General features: G+C 46.6%; 1 protein-coding gene across 1 annotated transcript in view; it reads left to right on the top strand.

Annotated features, from left to right (window-relative positions):
- Positions 1-15,852, top strand: part of SHC3 (SHC adaptor protein 3) — an 87,677-nt gene that overhangs the window by 12,995 nt on the left and 58,830 nt on the right. The window contains exon 2 of the mRNA XM_081802729.1: positions 13,040-13,110. Within this exon, the coding sequence (XP_081658855.1) occupies positions 13,040-13,110 (71 nt within the window). The remainder of the gene's footprint in view (positions 1-13,039; positions 13,111-15,852) is intronic.

Raw genomic sequence — 15,852 nt, 5'->3', positions numbered from 1 at the left:
GATCAATGAAACAGAATTGAGAGACCAGAAGTAAGTCCATACATTTTTTGGTCAGTTGATTTTTGACAAAAGTGCCAAGGCCATTCGATGGAGAATTGTCTTCAGTAGATGGTGTGGGACAACTAGATGTTCACATGGGAAAGGATGAAGTTGGAGCCTTTCTCACATCACATAAAAAATGAACTCCAAATGGATGAAAGCCCTAATTGTGAGAGCTAAAACCATAAAACTCATGGAAAACACACAAGGGTAAATATTTGTGACCTCGGATTAGGCAATGGTTTCTTAAATATGACCCCAAAGACACAGGCAACAACAAAAATAGATAAATTGAACTTATCAAGATGAAAAACGTTTGTGCTTCAAAGGACACCACCAAGAAAGTAAAAAGACAACCAAAGAATGGGAGAAAATATTTGCAAGTCGTGTGTCTGATGAGGGACTGGCATCCAGAATATATGAAGAATTATTTCACCTCAACAATAAAAATAAAAATAACCTTATTAAAAAATAAGCAAAGGATTTGAATAGACATCTTTCTGAAAAAGACATACAGATGGCTCATAAACATGTGAGAAGATGCTCCGCGTCATCAGGGAATTGCAAATCGAAACCACCATGAAGTCCCACCTCACGCCCACTAGGTCAGCTGAAATAAAAACGATGGGCGATAACAAGGCTGTGGGAAACTGGGACTCCTCCACCGGTGACAGGGACGTAGAACACTGCCGCTGCTCCTGAAAAGGCTAAGCAGAGTTGCCACGTGACCCCCGATTCCACTCACGGGGGAATGCCCAAGAGAACTGAGGACCCATGTTCGCAGGGAGACTCCTTCGTGGATGCTCACAGCACCATTGCTCATAATGCCCTGACGTGGAAACAACCAGGTGTCCACCAGCTGTGAACGGAGAAGCAGAATGTGGTCTGTCCATACAATGGATTAGTATTCAGCTATAAAAAGAAGTGAAATGCTGACGCCTGCTATAACATGGATGGACCCTGAAAAGCTGTGACGGGTGAGGAAGCCAGACACAAAAAGACACGCACATACCGCCTGATTCCTCTTATAACGTCCACAACCACCAACTCTGCAGAGACAGGAAGTGGATTAGGGGTTGCCAGGGGTTGGGCGTGGGGAGCGACTCCTGAGGGGTCCCTATCCAGGCTTCTTTCTAGGGTGATAATGATGTTCTGGAATTAAATAGTCGTGGTGGTTGGACCGTACTGTGAATATCCTGAAAATGACGGGGTTGAACACTTCAAAATGATGAATTCTGATGGCATGTGAATTATATTTCAATAAAACATAATCACAAAAAATGCAGCCATGCTAAATAAAATGAGCCGGAGGTAAGTGACTTCGTGGAGGATCTGAGGCCCGAATGTAAGCGGCAGTTGTCTGGAAGAGGAGGGAGGAAGGTGCTCTGGATAACAGGGGCAGTGAGAAGGGTCTTGGGAGGGCAGAGGGGCAGCCCCTGTTCCGACTGCACCCCTCAACGTTGCCCTGGATTAGACGAAAGAGATGGGGCATTGACCTGTCAGCAAAATCTCATTTCTGAAGCAGTCAAGTTTATTGTAAAAATTAGGATATTCAGATAAATAACAAAATGAAAATAAATCACCCATAATGGCATCCTGCAGAGTTGGCAAAGACAGAGGGGAAACGTGAGCTGATGTGCGCATTGGCGCAAGTTTTATGAAAAGCCAGTTGGAAATGCTTATCGCAGGAATGTGCTGTGGATGAAGAGTCAATGCTCGGAGTATGGAGTCCAGTGCTTGCATTGATGATCCGTGGCGTAATGCTGCTTGTTTAAAACCCATGCCGTCTTGGGTATATCTCACAGTCATCCCATTCTACAGATGGAGAAACAGGGACTCAGAAATGTCCAAGGATTTGCTGAGGCTCACACAGGTGGTCAGCCATGAAGTGGCTCTGTAACCTAGGGCTGTGTGCGTCCAAAGTCCGCTCTTGCCAGACTAGCCAGCAAAATGCGCAAATACGTGCACGTTCTTCGGGACTTTGTCATTCGCCAGACCAGCAACTGTTGTCTCATGCTTTTCACTGAACAGAAGACAGGCGTGAAATTGGAAGCCAGGGGTCTTTCTTGTCCATGTGTATACCCCATGCTTGGCACATAAAAGCACTGGATAAATGTTGAATTGTGGAATTATGGTATACTTGGCTTCAAAGCCACAGGCCAGTTAACATGCAGATTTAAAGATTACGTAGTTAACTCACAAAATATATATTCATCTTAAAATGATAAAGAATCGTTGGGAAACTCTAAGCGTATGATTTAATTGGGAAGATGTCAACTTGCTGATCTTTTAGGGAATACGCCTGTAGCCCCAACTGAGGGTGACCTGCAGTCATTTGCAGGTTGCTACTCTAGATGGGGAAAATAGGCACCTAGGTAAACTGAGAGCAAATGTTGAATTTTATCGCACTAGTGTTACAGTCTACGTTTTTTTCCCTGAAAAAAATTTTTTTTAACTTTTTTTGAGATAATTACAGACCTACTTATTGCAAATATAATGTACTTTTGCTTCCCTCTTCCTTTGCTGAGATCAGCATCCCCCATTTTTCTGTCACTGCTAATGACCTGCACATGCACTCCCTTGATCAGTCACTTGGACTAGTTCACTAGGGGGAAAGGCCCACAGAACAGTCAGATGTCTGAATTCCAGAGACGCAGAGAATGTTCAGATACATTATGTATCACAAACCAGCACAAATTAGTGCTAATAAGTGAAACAAAAAGTTAATAGAAAGCTATGGTTCACGAGATTCCTGCATGATCGAATAAGTATTATAAGCCATCTATTTCTGGTCACTGGAGGATGTGCAAAGCAACTCTAACTTGGTTAGCCCATGGTGAATGCATTCAACAAACATTTATTTGTACCTATTATGTGTGAGGCACTAGGAAAGTGGACAGGGGTAAAGACACGGCCCGGCAGCGTCCTCTGGATGACATTATGTAAGTGGGTGCTGGAGCCCGCAGTGGATTTGCGGATGATGGCACAGGGCATTAACTCCACATTTTGGAGGTGAGCTGGGGTCTTAGGGAATTGACAAGAAGGGAGGGATGACAGGTTTAACTTTTCTCGGTTTTGAGTCCCGACATTGTCTCCACTGAGCACTGTGAGTTGTCAAACGGTGAGGAGGCACCGCGGTCACGGGCGTGGGTTCTGTGGACGCACAACACAGTGCGCTCACGGGCTCAGGAACGCTACTGCTCGAGGCGGGGAGGGGCCCTTTCTCGGGGTCTGATCTTCGGTGGGAATCATTAGGGATGGGCAGGGTTCGAGAAGGGGAGCAGAGGAGGGGATGGGGGAGGAGACGAGTTTGCAGGCAGGGGAAATCGCATATGTGGACACAGGCCGTGGGACCCATGAAAAGCTTGGTGTGGCCAGAGCGTGGGTGGGGACGTGGCATGTGAAGCCCAAACGGCAGGGGAACAGCAGACCGACCCTTTCTTCACATCGATTCACCTGCTCTCCCCACTAGAACGGATCCTCAGTCAGTGCACAAGCTCACTGACCCTGTCCGCTGGCGTCCGGCTGGTACCTGGATGAGCGTCAGCCACGGGTGGGGGCTCGGTCCACGTGACGTGGTCGGAGTGAGCCAGCTGCGGAGAGAGCTGTGGTGTGCAGTGGTGGCTCTTCTGTCCTCATTGCTGTGTCACCACCACCTCGCGTGACTATATTGCTCTTGGCTTCTTCATCATGCTGCAGATGGATACTGAGTTGTGTCTCCAGTGTTGGGGTTTCATGGGCAGCGCTACATGAGTGTGCTTGCACATTTGTTTGGAGGGCAGAGGGACTCATCGCTCTCGGAGTGGAGGTGCTGGGTCACAGGGGAGGCACACATTTGGCTTCGGGAGGAGAGACCACACGGTTCCCCAAGAGTTTGCCCCCATCTTCCCTTGGGCCAGCACGTGCACTCACCCTGCCGCTGATGACAGGAGTTGCCTTTCCTCTGTGTATCTGTCACTCGAAATTACCTTAAAACATAACACACAACTTGAACCACTAGTGTTTCTGTAATACCAGCTCTGAGGTCTGCAGCTAGTCAGTGTCCTCACCCAAAGGAGACAAGAGGCTCCGGTCCTTCCGTTCCCCACCATCACCACCCTCCCTCCTCCAGGCGCGGCCCACCCGCCAGACGAACATGGGGCTTTAGATTCAGATAATTGTCATATTAATGTCACACGTCACATGTCACAACCCAAGACTTAGCGTAGACTTAACCATTTCATTGGTAATTACACGTAGCTTCTTGCTTCCCATTTCTTTGTCTTGGCTTCATTTTCATTCCTGCTTGAGCACAACCTCAAGGAATTCCTTCAGAGAGAGTTCCTGCGTGGTACAGCGTCTGAATCTGAACATATCTGAGTATTCTCTACTCTTCCTTCCCTCCTACTGTATAGTTAGGTGGGCATTGAAGTCTCACTCAGGAAATTATTCTCCCTCAAAATTTGGAAGCTATGACTCTATTGTCTTTTTAAAGATGCCTCTAATAGTCACTGAGGGTGGAAATCACCGGGATTAATGATTCATAAAGTCTCCTAAGTTTCTCCAGCCAGGAAGGTTTGGCGGCTCAGGAGCAGTTCCGTTAACTGTCAGTTCTCAGAAGCTGCGCTGGACCTTGCCGCTCCTGGATGGTAGATGGTCCAGGCAGTTCCTGCCAGAACCCTGGGACTGTGACTCGTTGGCCTGGCTGGGATCCCACACCCATCCCTGACTATAGCTGAGGCTGGGGGATGGAGTTCAGTGAGGCCCATCTGAGAGGCGTGGCTGGTTTCATTGAGCACCTCCCTTCCCCTGGCACATCCGAGCGAGGTGACGCCCCAGAGGCCCAGGAGGGAGGTCCCAGGTCCCTGTAGTTAGAGTCTCCAGATGTCCGTGGGGGACGCTTTGTGACCAATCCTGCATCATCGCATCGAGGTCCATGTTTATAAGCATGGTCTTTTTTTGTTTTGGTAGAAAGTATTTACAATTTTTCATCATTTTGTGATTGTACAAGTGATGGATGTATATGTTCTTGTCATAAAAAGGGTAAGCAACGCAGCAGCATCAGAGGTAGGGCCTCCTTCCCACGGCTCCTCGTGGACCACCGGCTCCCTCTTCGTCTCTGCTCTCCTGTCTCCAGAGGTGGACCCAACGGACCAAGCCCCTCCCCTTGAATCTGGGCTGACCCTGTGACTTACTTTAACCAGTACAATGTGGAGGAAGTGACAGTGTCCCCTGGAGACTCTGAGAGCTTCAATCATTTAAAAATGGCCGCATTTGGAATCATAGTTTGGATGTGCCCTAAGTGTTTAGCCAAGCATTTATGGATGAACATTCGAGAAGGGGTTCACATTGTAACTATGCAGGCAGTGATGCAATGAATGTTTTGTACGTACAATTTCACGCACTCACACATGAATAAATGTCTACAAATGATGCTGCTGGGTCAAAGACAAGTGCTTTTTCCATTTCCATAGATACTCCCAAAGAGTCTTCCAAAAAGTTTTCACCAAATTATAGGAACATAAGGGAGGGCCCTTTTTCCTGCTTCCTCACGCAGTTTGACCATTCAGCTGGGTGAAAAATGATCTCTCTGTTTGGGTTTAATTGCTCTGATCTCTTGCCCATTGTTTTCTCTTGAGTTGATGGGCTTACTTAATGACTCACAGAAACTCTTGGAGTGGCCTGGTCATTAATTTTTTCCCTGTTAAATTGATTGCCTTTTTCTTAATCTTTCATTTGTCTTTTTATGGTATTTATATCGCTTGTCTTTGCTAACAAAAATTATTAATTTTCATGAGTTACCTTACGGCCTTTGAGTTTTAGGCCTTGGTACAGAAATAGTATTTTATGTTTTCTTATAATGCTTTTGTACGTTTGTTCCTCAGCCTTCACTCTTTAATCCTTTCGGGATTTATTTTTGGGGATGGGGTAAGGTGAGCATGTCATAGAGGCCGTGCCAATCCTACGCTGCGGTGGGCACGGCACACGCCTCACCCGGCCTCCCTCAGCCGTGTGGTCTGGATGTGTGGCCCGTCACGTACTCATGTTCTTCAGAATCTTCCTGTATCATTAAACTTTGGAATTAATTTTCCAAGCTCTAGGAAAAAATCCTGTTGAGACTTCAGGTGGCATCACAGTAAAATCATAGATTGATTTGGGGGAAAATTGACATTTGTTTAGTATTAAATCTTGCAGTCCAGAAATCATGACACATCTTTCCACAGATGCAGGTTTTCTTTAATTTATTTATCCTTCATTAAAGGTTTTTTTCAATTTGATCTTGCACGTTTCTTAAGCTTAATTCATGTTGTGTTTCCTACAATCGGAAACAAGACAATGACCCCCTTCGATCCCTGGTTTCTTTTGCTGGCCTTTGCCTGGTCGAGAATCTGCTCTGTCTTGTCAGCCTTGTCTTTGTCACTCCATGTAATGCACCTTATTTTTAACCAGGGTGAAAGCTTTGACTTTTAATTGGTGGGTTTGATCAATTCACGATTATTATGATTACTAAGATGTTTGGACCCGTTCCTGTTGTTTTGATTTCTATTTTCCCCATGTCTTTTTTTTGTGCATTTCTGGCTTTCCCCCTTCTTTCTGTCGGCTGGACTGTCTTTATTTGTTTCCTCCTCCTGTTCTCTAGCAGTTTGAAGGTCAGTCATCCTATTCTTATTGCTTATGAGTTTTACTGCCTTTTTACAGGTATGTGATTGAACATTGTCTTTGCTGCTGCAGTTAATCACTTCTGTGCTGCCTCCAAAAACGCAGCGTGTCCCCCCAGCTCGTGCTTCCCCAGCTCCAACCTCTTCTTTCGGTCTGCCCCGACCAGCCGCGTTGAGGTCTTCTGAGATGTAGCTCCCTGTCACTGTAAAAAAAATATTTAAACTTATGCGTCAGAAAGTATGAAGCACCAGGCGTACCGGTGACTTTTGTTGATTTGTTCCTTATTATTTTTCTCCTAGCCCACATCCTCCTGTTTTTTATATTCATTGTTCTTCTGGAATAATTCTTTCAGGGAGTGCCTGTGGGTGGTTAACTTTCTGAGTCCTTGCTTTGTCCTCCCACCTGAATGCCAGTTTGGGTGGATCTAAGATTCTTGGCTCAATATGCTCTTCTTCAGACTTCCAACGGTGGTGTTTGTCTTCTCATACTGAGTGTGCAAGAGAACTTGCTCTGTGAGTAACCCGTGTCCCTTCCCCTCACGGAACACCTGCAGGATGTTTCTCTCTGGATCCTTTTGTCCTGAAACAGAGCTGCTATGTGTCCACAAGTGGGTCTTTTTATATTTCTTCTGCCTGCCTTAAAAATATAGACACTCCTGTTTCATCCAACACTCAACATTTTATTCTCTTTGTTCTTGAATATTTCTTCTCCTCTGTTTCTTTCTTTCTTTTTTTTTGGAATTCGTATGAGGCAGGTGCAGGAACTTTTGGATCCAAACCCCAAGACTTTACAGTTTCTTTTGTATGTTGGTCTTCTAGCCCCGCTGGGATGTTTTCTGGGTCCCATTGTCCAGTTTCCATAGTTCTTTGTACATCTCTTGGACCTATTGATTGAATTTTCTGTGTACATCCTAAATCAATAGACTTTCTCTCTGCTGGTGAAAGCCAGATAGACGTGCAAAGGAAAAAATCAAAATGTCATACCTAATGGTAACCAAAAAAAAAAAAAAATGCCTTAGAATACATTGGAGAAGAAAAGCATGGGACATATGTCATAAAGCCACAGAGTCTTACTAAAGACAATAAATATCTAAAATGGAGACAATACTCATGATTAGGGATAAAAAATTTAATAGCAAATATAAGTTCTTCGCAAGGTAAGAGGAAATCTCCACTAGAATCCAGTTTTTGAGGGGTAGAGGAACTTCACAACATGAGTTTTAAATTCTTAAGAGGAAATACACACAAGAGACGTGGAATTGACTCAGGAGGTGTAATAAGATCGAGCTCAGGTAAAGGTCCATACAGAAAACAATTTAATATACCACGATGTTGGCGTGTCACTGCAGGAAGACGGGGATCAGTGGCATGGACTTAAATAAGAGTCCATCTGGAGCCTGACTTTGTTAACTCATGCCATGTCCTGTACAAGCAGATGAACTCCAAATAGGTTAAAAAGCCAAATAAAAAACATTAAACAAAACACGTAAAGAAGTGGGGCACCTGGGTGACTTAGTTGGTTAAGCGTCTTGATTTTGGCTCAGGTCAGGATCTCAGGGTTGTGAGATTGAGCCCCACATGAGGCTCTGCACTCAGTGGGGAGTCTGCTTGAGGATTCTCTCTCTCCCTCTGCCCCCTTCCCCCACTTGTGCCCGTGCATGCCTCCCCTCAAATAAATAAAGTAAAAAAAACATGTAAAGAAGTCAATGCATACACGTAAGTAATAAAATATTGTTAAATACAATTTAGGAGAATATTGTGACCTTCTTGAGCAACACAGCACCCTCCAGAGCCATACGGAACACGATAGACGTGTGATTACAGGAATTACTACAATGTTCCTGCAGTAACAACTTGCATCAGGTAAAATGTAGAAACCATCAAAAGAAAAATGATTGAATAGGAGATTATCATCCCATTAATCTACAATAAAAAGATAAGGAATATAATAGGAATCCGGGCCAAAGGTAACAACAGTTAGCTAACAGAAAAAGGAGTGAAAATGGCGAATACACATGCGAGAAAAATCACATATCTTTATAGATATCAGGGAAATGCAAATTAAAAAGAAAAAGAAATACTTTCGCCCATGAGAGTCAAAGATTCAGAGATGAGTGCCATACAGTGTTATAAAAGATAGAAATTAGCTTAGACATTGATGGTAAGAGGGCAAATGGCTGCAGACCTTGGGGGCGTGATTCAAGTCTGTGACGTTAGAAGTGGCACTCACCTAGCACTCGAGGGTGGCGGTGGTGGTATTCATGTGACTCCCTGGAGCTCGTCATGGTCTTCATGTAACTCTGGGACAGCGGTGGTGGCTGTATTCACACAACTCTCTCAGCAATGGGGGTAATGACACGGCTCGTGGGGGTGGCAGTAGCTACATAACTCTGAGAAGTCAGTTTACACGCCACTGCAGAGGTCGTGGTGGTAGTTACGTAAGTGTGCCGGTCACAGAGATCACAGAATTCCATACTGGTGGTGGTGGTACATAGGAAACTGTGATGGTGTTGGTGTGTTCACGTAATTCTATGACACTGTGGTGTCCGCATGACTGTGGCGGTGGTGGAGGTATGCACATTTGCCATGATGTTGACATAATCCTGGAGTGGGGTGACGGTATCCACATAACTCTGCAACCTTGGTGGTGGTGGTGTTCATGTAATTCTCCTACCGTGTGGTGGTATCCACAGAACTGTGTAATTGGTCATGGTAGTCACATAAGCCTGCCGTGGTGGTCATGATGTTCCATACCTGCGATTGTGTGGTGGTGACGTCACGTGGTGTTGGTCATGGTGTCTCCATAACTCTTCGGTGTTGGTCATGGTAGTCACAAAACTCTATGGTCAGGTTGGTTATGGTGTCTCCATAACCCTGTGGTGTTGGTCATGGTAATCACACAACTCTATGGCTGTGTTGGTTGTGATGTCTCCATAACCCCATTTTGTAGGTCATGGTAGTCATGTAACCCTATGGTCATGTTGGTCATGGTGTCCCCATAACAGCATTTTGTTGGTCATAGTAGTCACATAACTCTATGGTTAGTTTGGTGGTAGTATTCCCATAATTGCATCATTGGCTATCTATTCACATAGCTCTATGAGTTGGTCATGGATCCACACAGCCCTGTCATGGTGCTGGTGTTTGTGCACATCATCTTCAACTGTGGTGGTTGTATTTCTGTGACTCTATGATGTTGTTGCTGGTGTTGTTCTGGTGACTCTGTGAGGTTGGTCATAGTATTCACATACCACGAGGAGGATGGTGGAGGTGGTAGTCAAATAACAATGTGATTCCCACGTGTATTCCCACGACCTTGCGATGTTGGTGGAGGTTGTGTTCACATGGTCTGTGAAGCTCATCATGGTGTTCCTACCACCCTGCAGCATTTGTCACGGCATTGGCGAGACTGAGCGAAACTGATGGTGCTAGTCATGTATCTTGTGACTGTGCTGATGGTATGATTCAGACAACCCTGTGACGTAGTCATGGTGTCTACACAACTCTGTGACGATGGTGGTGTTGGCATTAATGCATCCCTGCAAGGTGGTGGTATTCATGTAAATCTGTGACTTTGGTCAGGAGAGTCACATAACTCTCCTGGTTGGTGGTCATGGTATTCATAAGTCTCTGCAACAGTGGTGGTGGAAGTGATGATGGTTGTGGGGTTCATGTGTCTCTGGGATGGCCATGTGGTGGTACTCTCCTAGTTCTGCCAGGGTGGTTGTGGCATTCCGCTAAGTCTACACGGCCATAGTGGTGATCTTCACATAGCTCTGAGACGGTGTTGGACGTGCTAATCCAATACCTCTGCAAAGTCATTCATGGTCTTCACAGGACTCAGAAATGGTGGTCATGGTGTTCACACAATTTTTCAGGGCTGGTGTGACCTTCACATAACCCCCTGTTGGTGGTCATGGTATCCACATAACTGTGAGCCTGTTGGTTGTAGTCACATAACTCTGACGTCGGTGACAGTATACACAGACCTCTTCAATTACTTTGATCGTCTCCCCATGAATCTGAGATGCTCTTGGTGGTGTGTTCAAATAACTGCAGTGGTGCTTGTGGGGATATTTGTGGTGTTGGGTAGTTGTTGACATAACTCTACAGTGGTGGTGGTGCTATATTTCCATAACTGCAGTGGTCGTGTGGGGATACGTTCATTGATGTGCAGCCAGGAGGGTCATCCATAAAACTCTGTGATGATCATCATGGTATTCATGTAACTCTGCAGTGTTGGTGGGTTTGGTATTCCCATAGCTCTGCAACGTTAGTCGTGGTAGTACACAACTGTGAGACCGGATGTGGCATTCAGATAATTCTTTTTTTTTAAAGATTTTATTTATTTATTTGAGAGAGAGAGAATGAGAGAGAGCACACGAGAGGGGGGAGGGTCAGAGGGAGAAGCAGGCTCCCCGCCAAGCAGGGAGCCCGATGTGGGACTCGATCCCAGGACTCCAGGATCATGACCTGAGCCGAAGGCAGCCACCCAACCGACTGAGCCACCCAGGCGCCCGGCATTCAGATAATTCTGTGATGACTTTGATCACTTCAATATCACTGCAGTGTTGCTGGTGGTATTCACATAGCTATGGTGGTGTTCACAGTATTCCCATTTCTCTGTGATGGAGAATAGTTGTGTTCACATAACCACAACTTTGGTTGTGGTATTCAACAGCTCTCTGATGGGTGGCATAATATTCAGATATCTGCAGTGCTTCTTGTCATAGTCACACATCTGCAATGGTGGTCGTGGGGTGTTCCCGTAAGTCTGCAGTTGTGGATGTGAAATTGCGTAACGGCGTGGTGGGGGTGATGTGTTCACAGAACTTTGAGGAGTAGTGGTGTTGTTGTTGACACCATTCTGCCACTTTGGTCATGCTAATTACTTCACCTGTAACGCTGCTGGTGGCGGAATTCACATAGTTCTGGGATATTGTCGTGATGTCCCCATGCTGTGGCAATGATGGATGCGGCCATCCCATCACGCTGCAAGGTTGGTTGTGGTCTTCACACAGCCGAGTGACGGTGGTGGTGGGATTCATACGCCCCTGCCGTGGTGGTGATGACGTCCACACCACCGTGATAGCAGCGGCGCCCCCACCCCCACACTGTTGTTCCTACTTCTCACGGGACTTGTGGCATCACTGTGGGTGATCAGTGGGATCGTTCATGGAACCCTGTGATGGTGGATGCAGTATGTGTGTAACCGTGTGATGCTGACGGCGCTGGGAGTTGAATAGCCCTGCGTTGCTCGTCCTGGTAGGCACGGAAGTCTGTGATGTTGGTCCCTGTGATCACGGGACTCTGTGGTGTCAGTGGTCGTCTGATCTGTGTACCCCCGCGATGTGGTTCATCGCGTCCACGTGGCCGTGGTGGTGGTGTTGCGTAGCTGCACGAGGGTTAGAGCGGCAGTCACGGTGTGTGGGTGTAGAGGCTTCGGTCCAGAGAACGTTAAAGCTTGGCTTAAAGTTACATAACAAGATACGGCAGAGTCAGGCTCCAATTCAGGTTTTCTGAATAATTCAAACGCAGGCTCTTCTGTACCACAGCATGAGGCCTCTTCCTGCAAAGTCTAAATTTAAAGGCATTGGTATAAAACATCTGTCCTTCAAGCTCCCAAGGGCTTTGGCACACAAATATTGTATTGTATCTCTACCGTTCTAGTTGTTTATCTACAGCTCTCGTTATGTCCGTGTATTTACACAGGCACACACACTTAGAGGTGTGAAACGGGTTAAAGATTTAGCTACAAATTTAGATGTGTAAATGGAAACTTCTGAAAGTTTGTGTTACATAATGCAGAAGAGGGTTTTCTGGTAAACCAAAATAAAGCAACTATGAGGGTAATGGATATATAGTTTGTTGAAACTAAATATATTGGTTAAATAATGAATATTTGGTCAAAATGTTGGTATTAGACTGTTTTCATTCTTTCTTTAGAAATTATAAACCTCTAGACCCTTGTAAAGGAATAGAAATACGATGTTGGGATGTTGGGGTGCTTACACGCAAGTACATGTTTAAGCAATTATTGAATTATGCACTTAAGATTTCTGCACTTTATGGTACATGTTATACCTCAACAAAAGTTTTTAAAAATGTACTTCTGAATGAAATGCAAATACTCGTGGATCTCGGAAGAGTCAAGTCTGGTGCCACGTAGGCACTGAGGATACTTACTCATGGGTGTGAGTTATTGCTTTTACGGAAAGAGAACAAAGCCTCACAATGTACGTAAAGTTAAAATGTGATTTAAGAAACGTGTGTGGCTTCCAGGAACGCCCTTGATGCAGTTAGGAATTGTCTCTTCATCTCTGCCCCCAAGGCTCATGATTTACGTTTTTTTCCCCTTGCAGTACTTGGGGTGCATTGAAGTTCTCCGCTCAATGAGGTCTCTTGACTTCAGCACAAGAACACAGATTACCAGGTAAGCCCTCTTGAACATGGACTCCTGTGATTTTACTTCGGAAAGGAATGATTGCAGAGTTAGCAGCCTAGAAATTTCCAGAGGGAAAGTCTTGAGCACTGGTGACGGTGACAGGGAGTCAGAACCTGGTGTATTCAGGGTTTCCACGTGTTCATCCATGTCCATGATGCGCGTCTCTGACATAAGAACCTTGGGGACGCTCCCGCTTCCAAGTTCTCTTTATAATGAAGCTGCAGACACGTGTAGTGCTGGTTGTTTCTTTATACGCAAACTCTAATACCAGATTGGTGTTTCAAAATGCACTGAACTGTGCGATTTCTTTCTAAAGAGAAAATGAAGGTGTCAGGAGAGACATGCACAGAGAATAAAATGCATGGATTGCAGGCAGAGACATTCATGGCCGTAGTAATTTAGGAAGCAACCAGTTGTTTAAGGGGTCAGTGATGTTGAGCAGGTGTGTATAGATCCTCCACCATCAACCAGATTCTAAACTCCTTGAGGGCCAGTTCTGTAGTTAAGCATAGTTTTTAATAAAGTCATAGCCTTGTAGGGCTTAAACCTTTAGAAAAACTCCCATTTCAGGTCACCTGGAAGAGGAGAACTGGAAAGCCAGGAGGGGTTCGTGAAATAGCTCATTTCTGCGGGCCACGTGCTTCGCTTGCTTTTGCGTTTGTGGAATTATTTGGTCTAAATAGTGACCTCAGAAAATGCCTCGTACTTGGGGCATTCACATCGGCCTGTTGTATATCTTTGGGTTAGCAAGCCAAAGTCTAATGATCGAACTTTAGAAAGCAATTATTTGTGGTAATGAGCTGCTAAATAATGTACACACTTTAATTGTGGTAAACACTGCAGTGCTACGTCTTCCTCGCTGAAGAGATCTGTGTTCAGAAGAAGCGCTGTTTCTCTTCTCTCTGAAGCGACCCCAGGCACACATGGTGGGAATGCACCAATGTTATAATCCGCGCTAAGGGAAGAATCCATCTCCACCAATTTGTACAAAATGGTTTATGGAAGTTGCCAGGGCAAAGGAACGGTATTCTGAACAGAGAGCATTCCAAAGGGAAGTGGGAAGGTTTATGCAGCCAGTTGTTTGTCCTGGGCATGAGGTGGCAGGTGCAGGGCGGTGTCAGTGGGCAGAGCGCTGGGCCCCATGTCTGGGGGCACGGGGACTGCATGACTGTTTACCTTCTTGTGTGTGCCGGTGGTTTCATTAAAGAGAATTGTCGGCCGTTTCTGCTGAATTCCCTTAATAGCTCCTGTCACTTCGGAGATGGTTTCATTTCACTTACATTCTCCTGATGTACCTGTCGAACGTTTAATGCCTCCTGTGCACGTGCTGGCCCGTGTGGACTGTCCCGCTTTGCCGGGCCCCTGCTCCTAGGGAGACAGATGCATAGGCAAATGACAGAGGGGTGCGGGAGGGGCACACGCCTGGGGAGCAGTGGTGGGCAGGGGGCGCGAACAATCCCGGTGCTCCCTTGATCAGAGTCCCGGTGCTCTCGGGGGCGGAAGTAGCGATAACATTGTAGAAGGAAGCTGTGGGACAGACAGTGGTGGATTAGGCGGTCTCGGTGTCCATCCCGTTCCAGGCAGGCTCCAGCAAAGGTGGCCAACGTAATGGGCTGTGGGGGAGCGCCGTTCTCGGACTCAGGAAACTTGGTGTTGAGTTCTGGCTTTGTTAGGCTTTTTGAAAACTCTGTGCTTGTCTCCGCATGCTTTCTGCTTCTTGCCTTGTTTCTATCACGTGACACGGTCCTTATTTTAGGTAATAGCTGGAGTCCGCTCGTAGGAAACAGTTTGACACACCAAGGTCGAAAGAAGCCTTTGGCTCGAGGAGAAGAAAGCCCAGCACTGCAGGGGGGCACGTGGTGGAGGTGCTGAGGCCGCTATGGTCTCCCAGCGCTAACCAAGCCCGCCCTGCCCTTACTCCTTACGCTAAAGTTTGCCGGGAAGTGGGATGTGGGTACATTCAATGTGATTAATTTGTAGTAAACAGGCTCTGGGAAAATGTGTTTCCAAAGGCTCCCCAGCCGTACTGTCCATAAAAACATATGTATATTTCTGTAAGCAGGTAACCAGCGCCTACCCATCTGTTAGACGGTTTCACGCTGTAGATGTGTCTTTTGGAGGCCACCCACGTGTCCTTTCGTGGGGTCAGTTTAGTGTCGTGCTGTTCTTGGGTCTGAGTTTAGGTTGACTGTCAGGCTTTCCATAGAGCCCCCTGTGGATTACTGATCGCTTACTAGCAGATCACAACCGCCCGGGAAGCTGCCAGCGACCATATACTTCATCGCGGTGGTGGCAGTTAATCACCTTGCACCCCTAACACTTGGAGCAGAGCAGCTTAGGGGCTGCCCACCGCGTGGAGGGACGTCCTGTGTGTGGGGCCCTGCTCTGCCATTTTCCACCTGTGTAGGCTTGGCCCCAGCTTGCACACCTGTGAACAGGGTGCAAGGATAATGCCCACCTCAGTGGTGGTTGTGGGAAACCTGACGCCCATGGGGCGGGGCCTGCAAAGCTGCATAGCCCCAGAGGGGCGTGAGGGAGGGTCTCCAGTTGGCGTCACCCGGGGCGATGGGCAGGGTGTTGGGGAGAGAGGCTTAGGCAGGGAGGACCAAGCTGGGTTTCCAAACGAGGCACTGGTGGCCAACAGTGTCCCCGAGAGTGGTTGCCCGTCTGAGTGGACCACACCGTGACCCTCCCTGAGACGTCCTCTCTCCGGACTGCGGCCGGGGGTGG

This window comes from Leptonychotes weddellii, chromosome 14, assembly GCF_054177405.1.
Source record: "Leptonychotes weddellii isolate Sample4059 chromosome 14, ASM5417740v2, whole genome shotgun sequence".
Taxonomy (NCBI): domain Eukaryota; kingdom Metazoa; phylum Chordata; class Mammalia; order Carnivora; family Phocidae; genus Leptonychotes; species Leptonychotes weddellii.
Note: the sequence above shows the minus strand (reverse complement) of the source record. Positions and strands in the feature narration are given on the sequence as shown.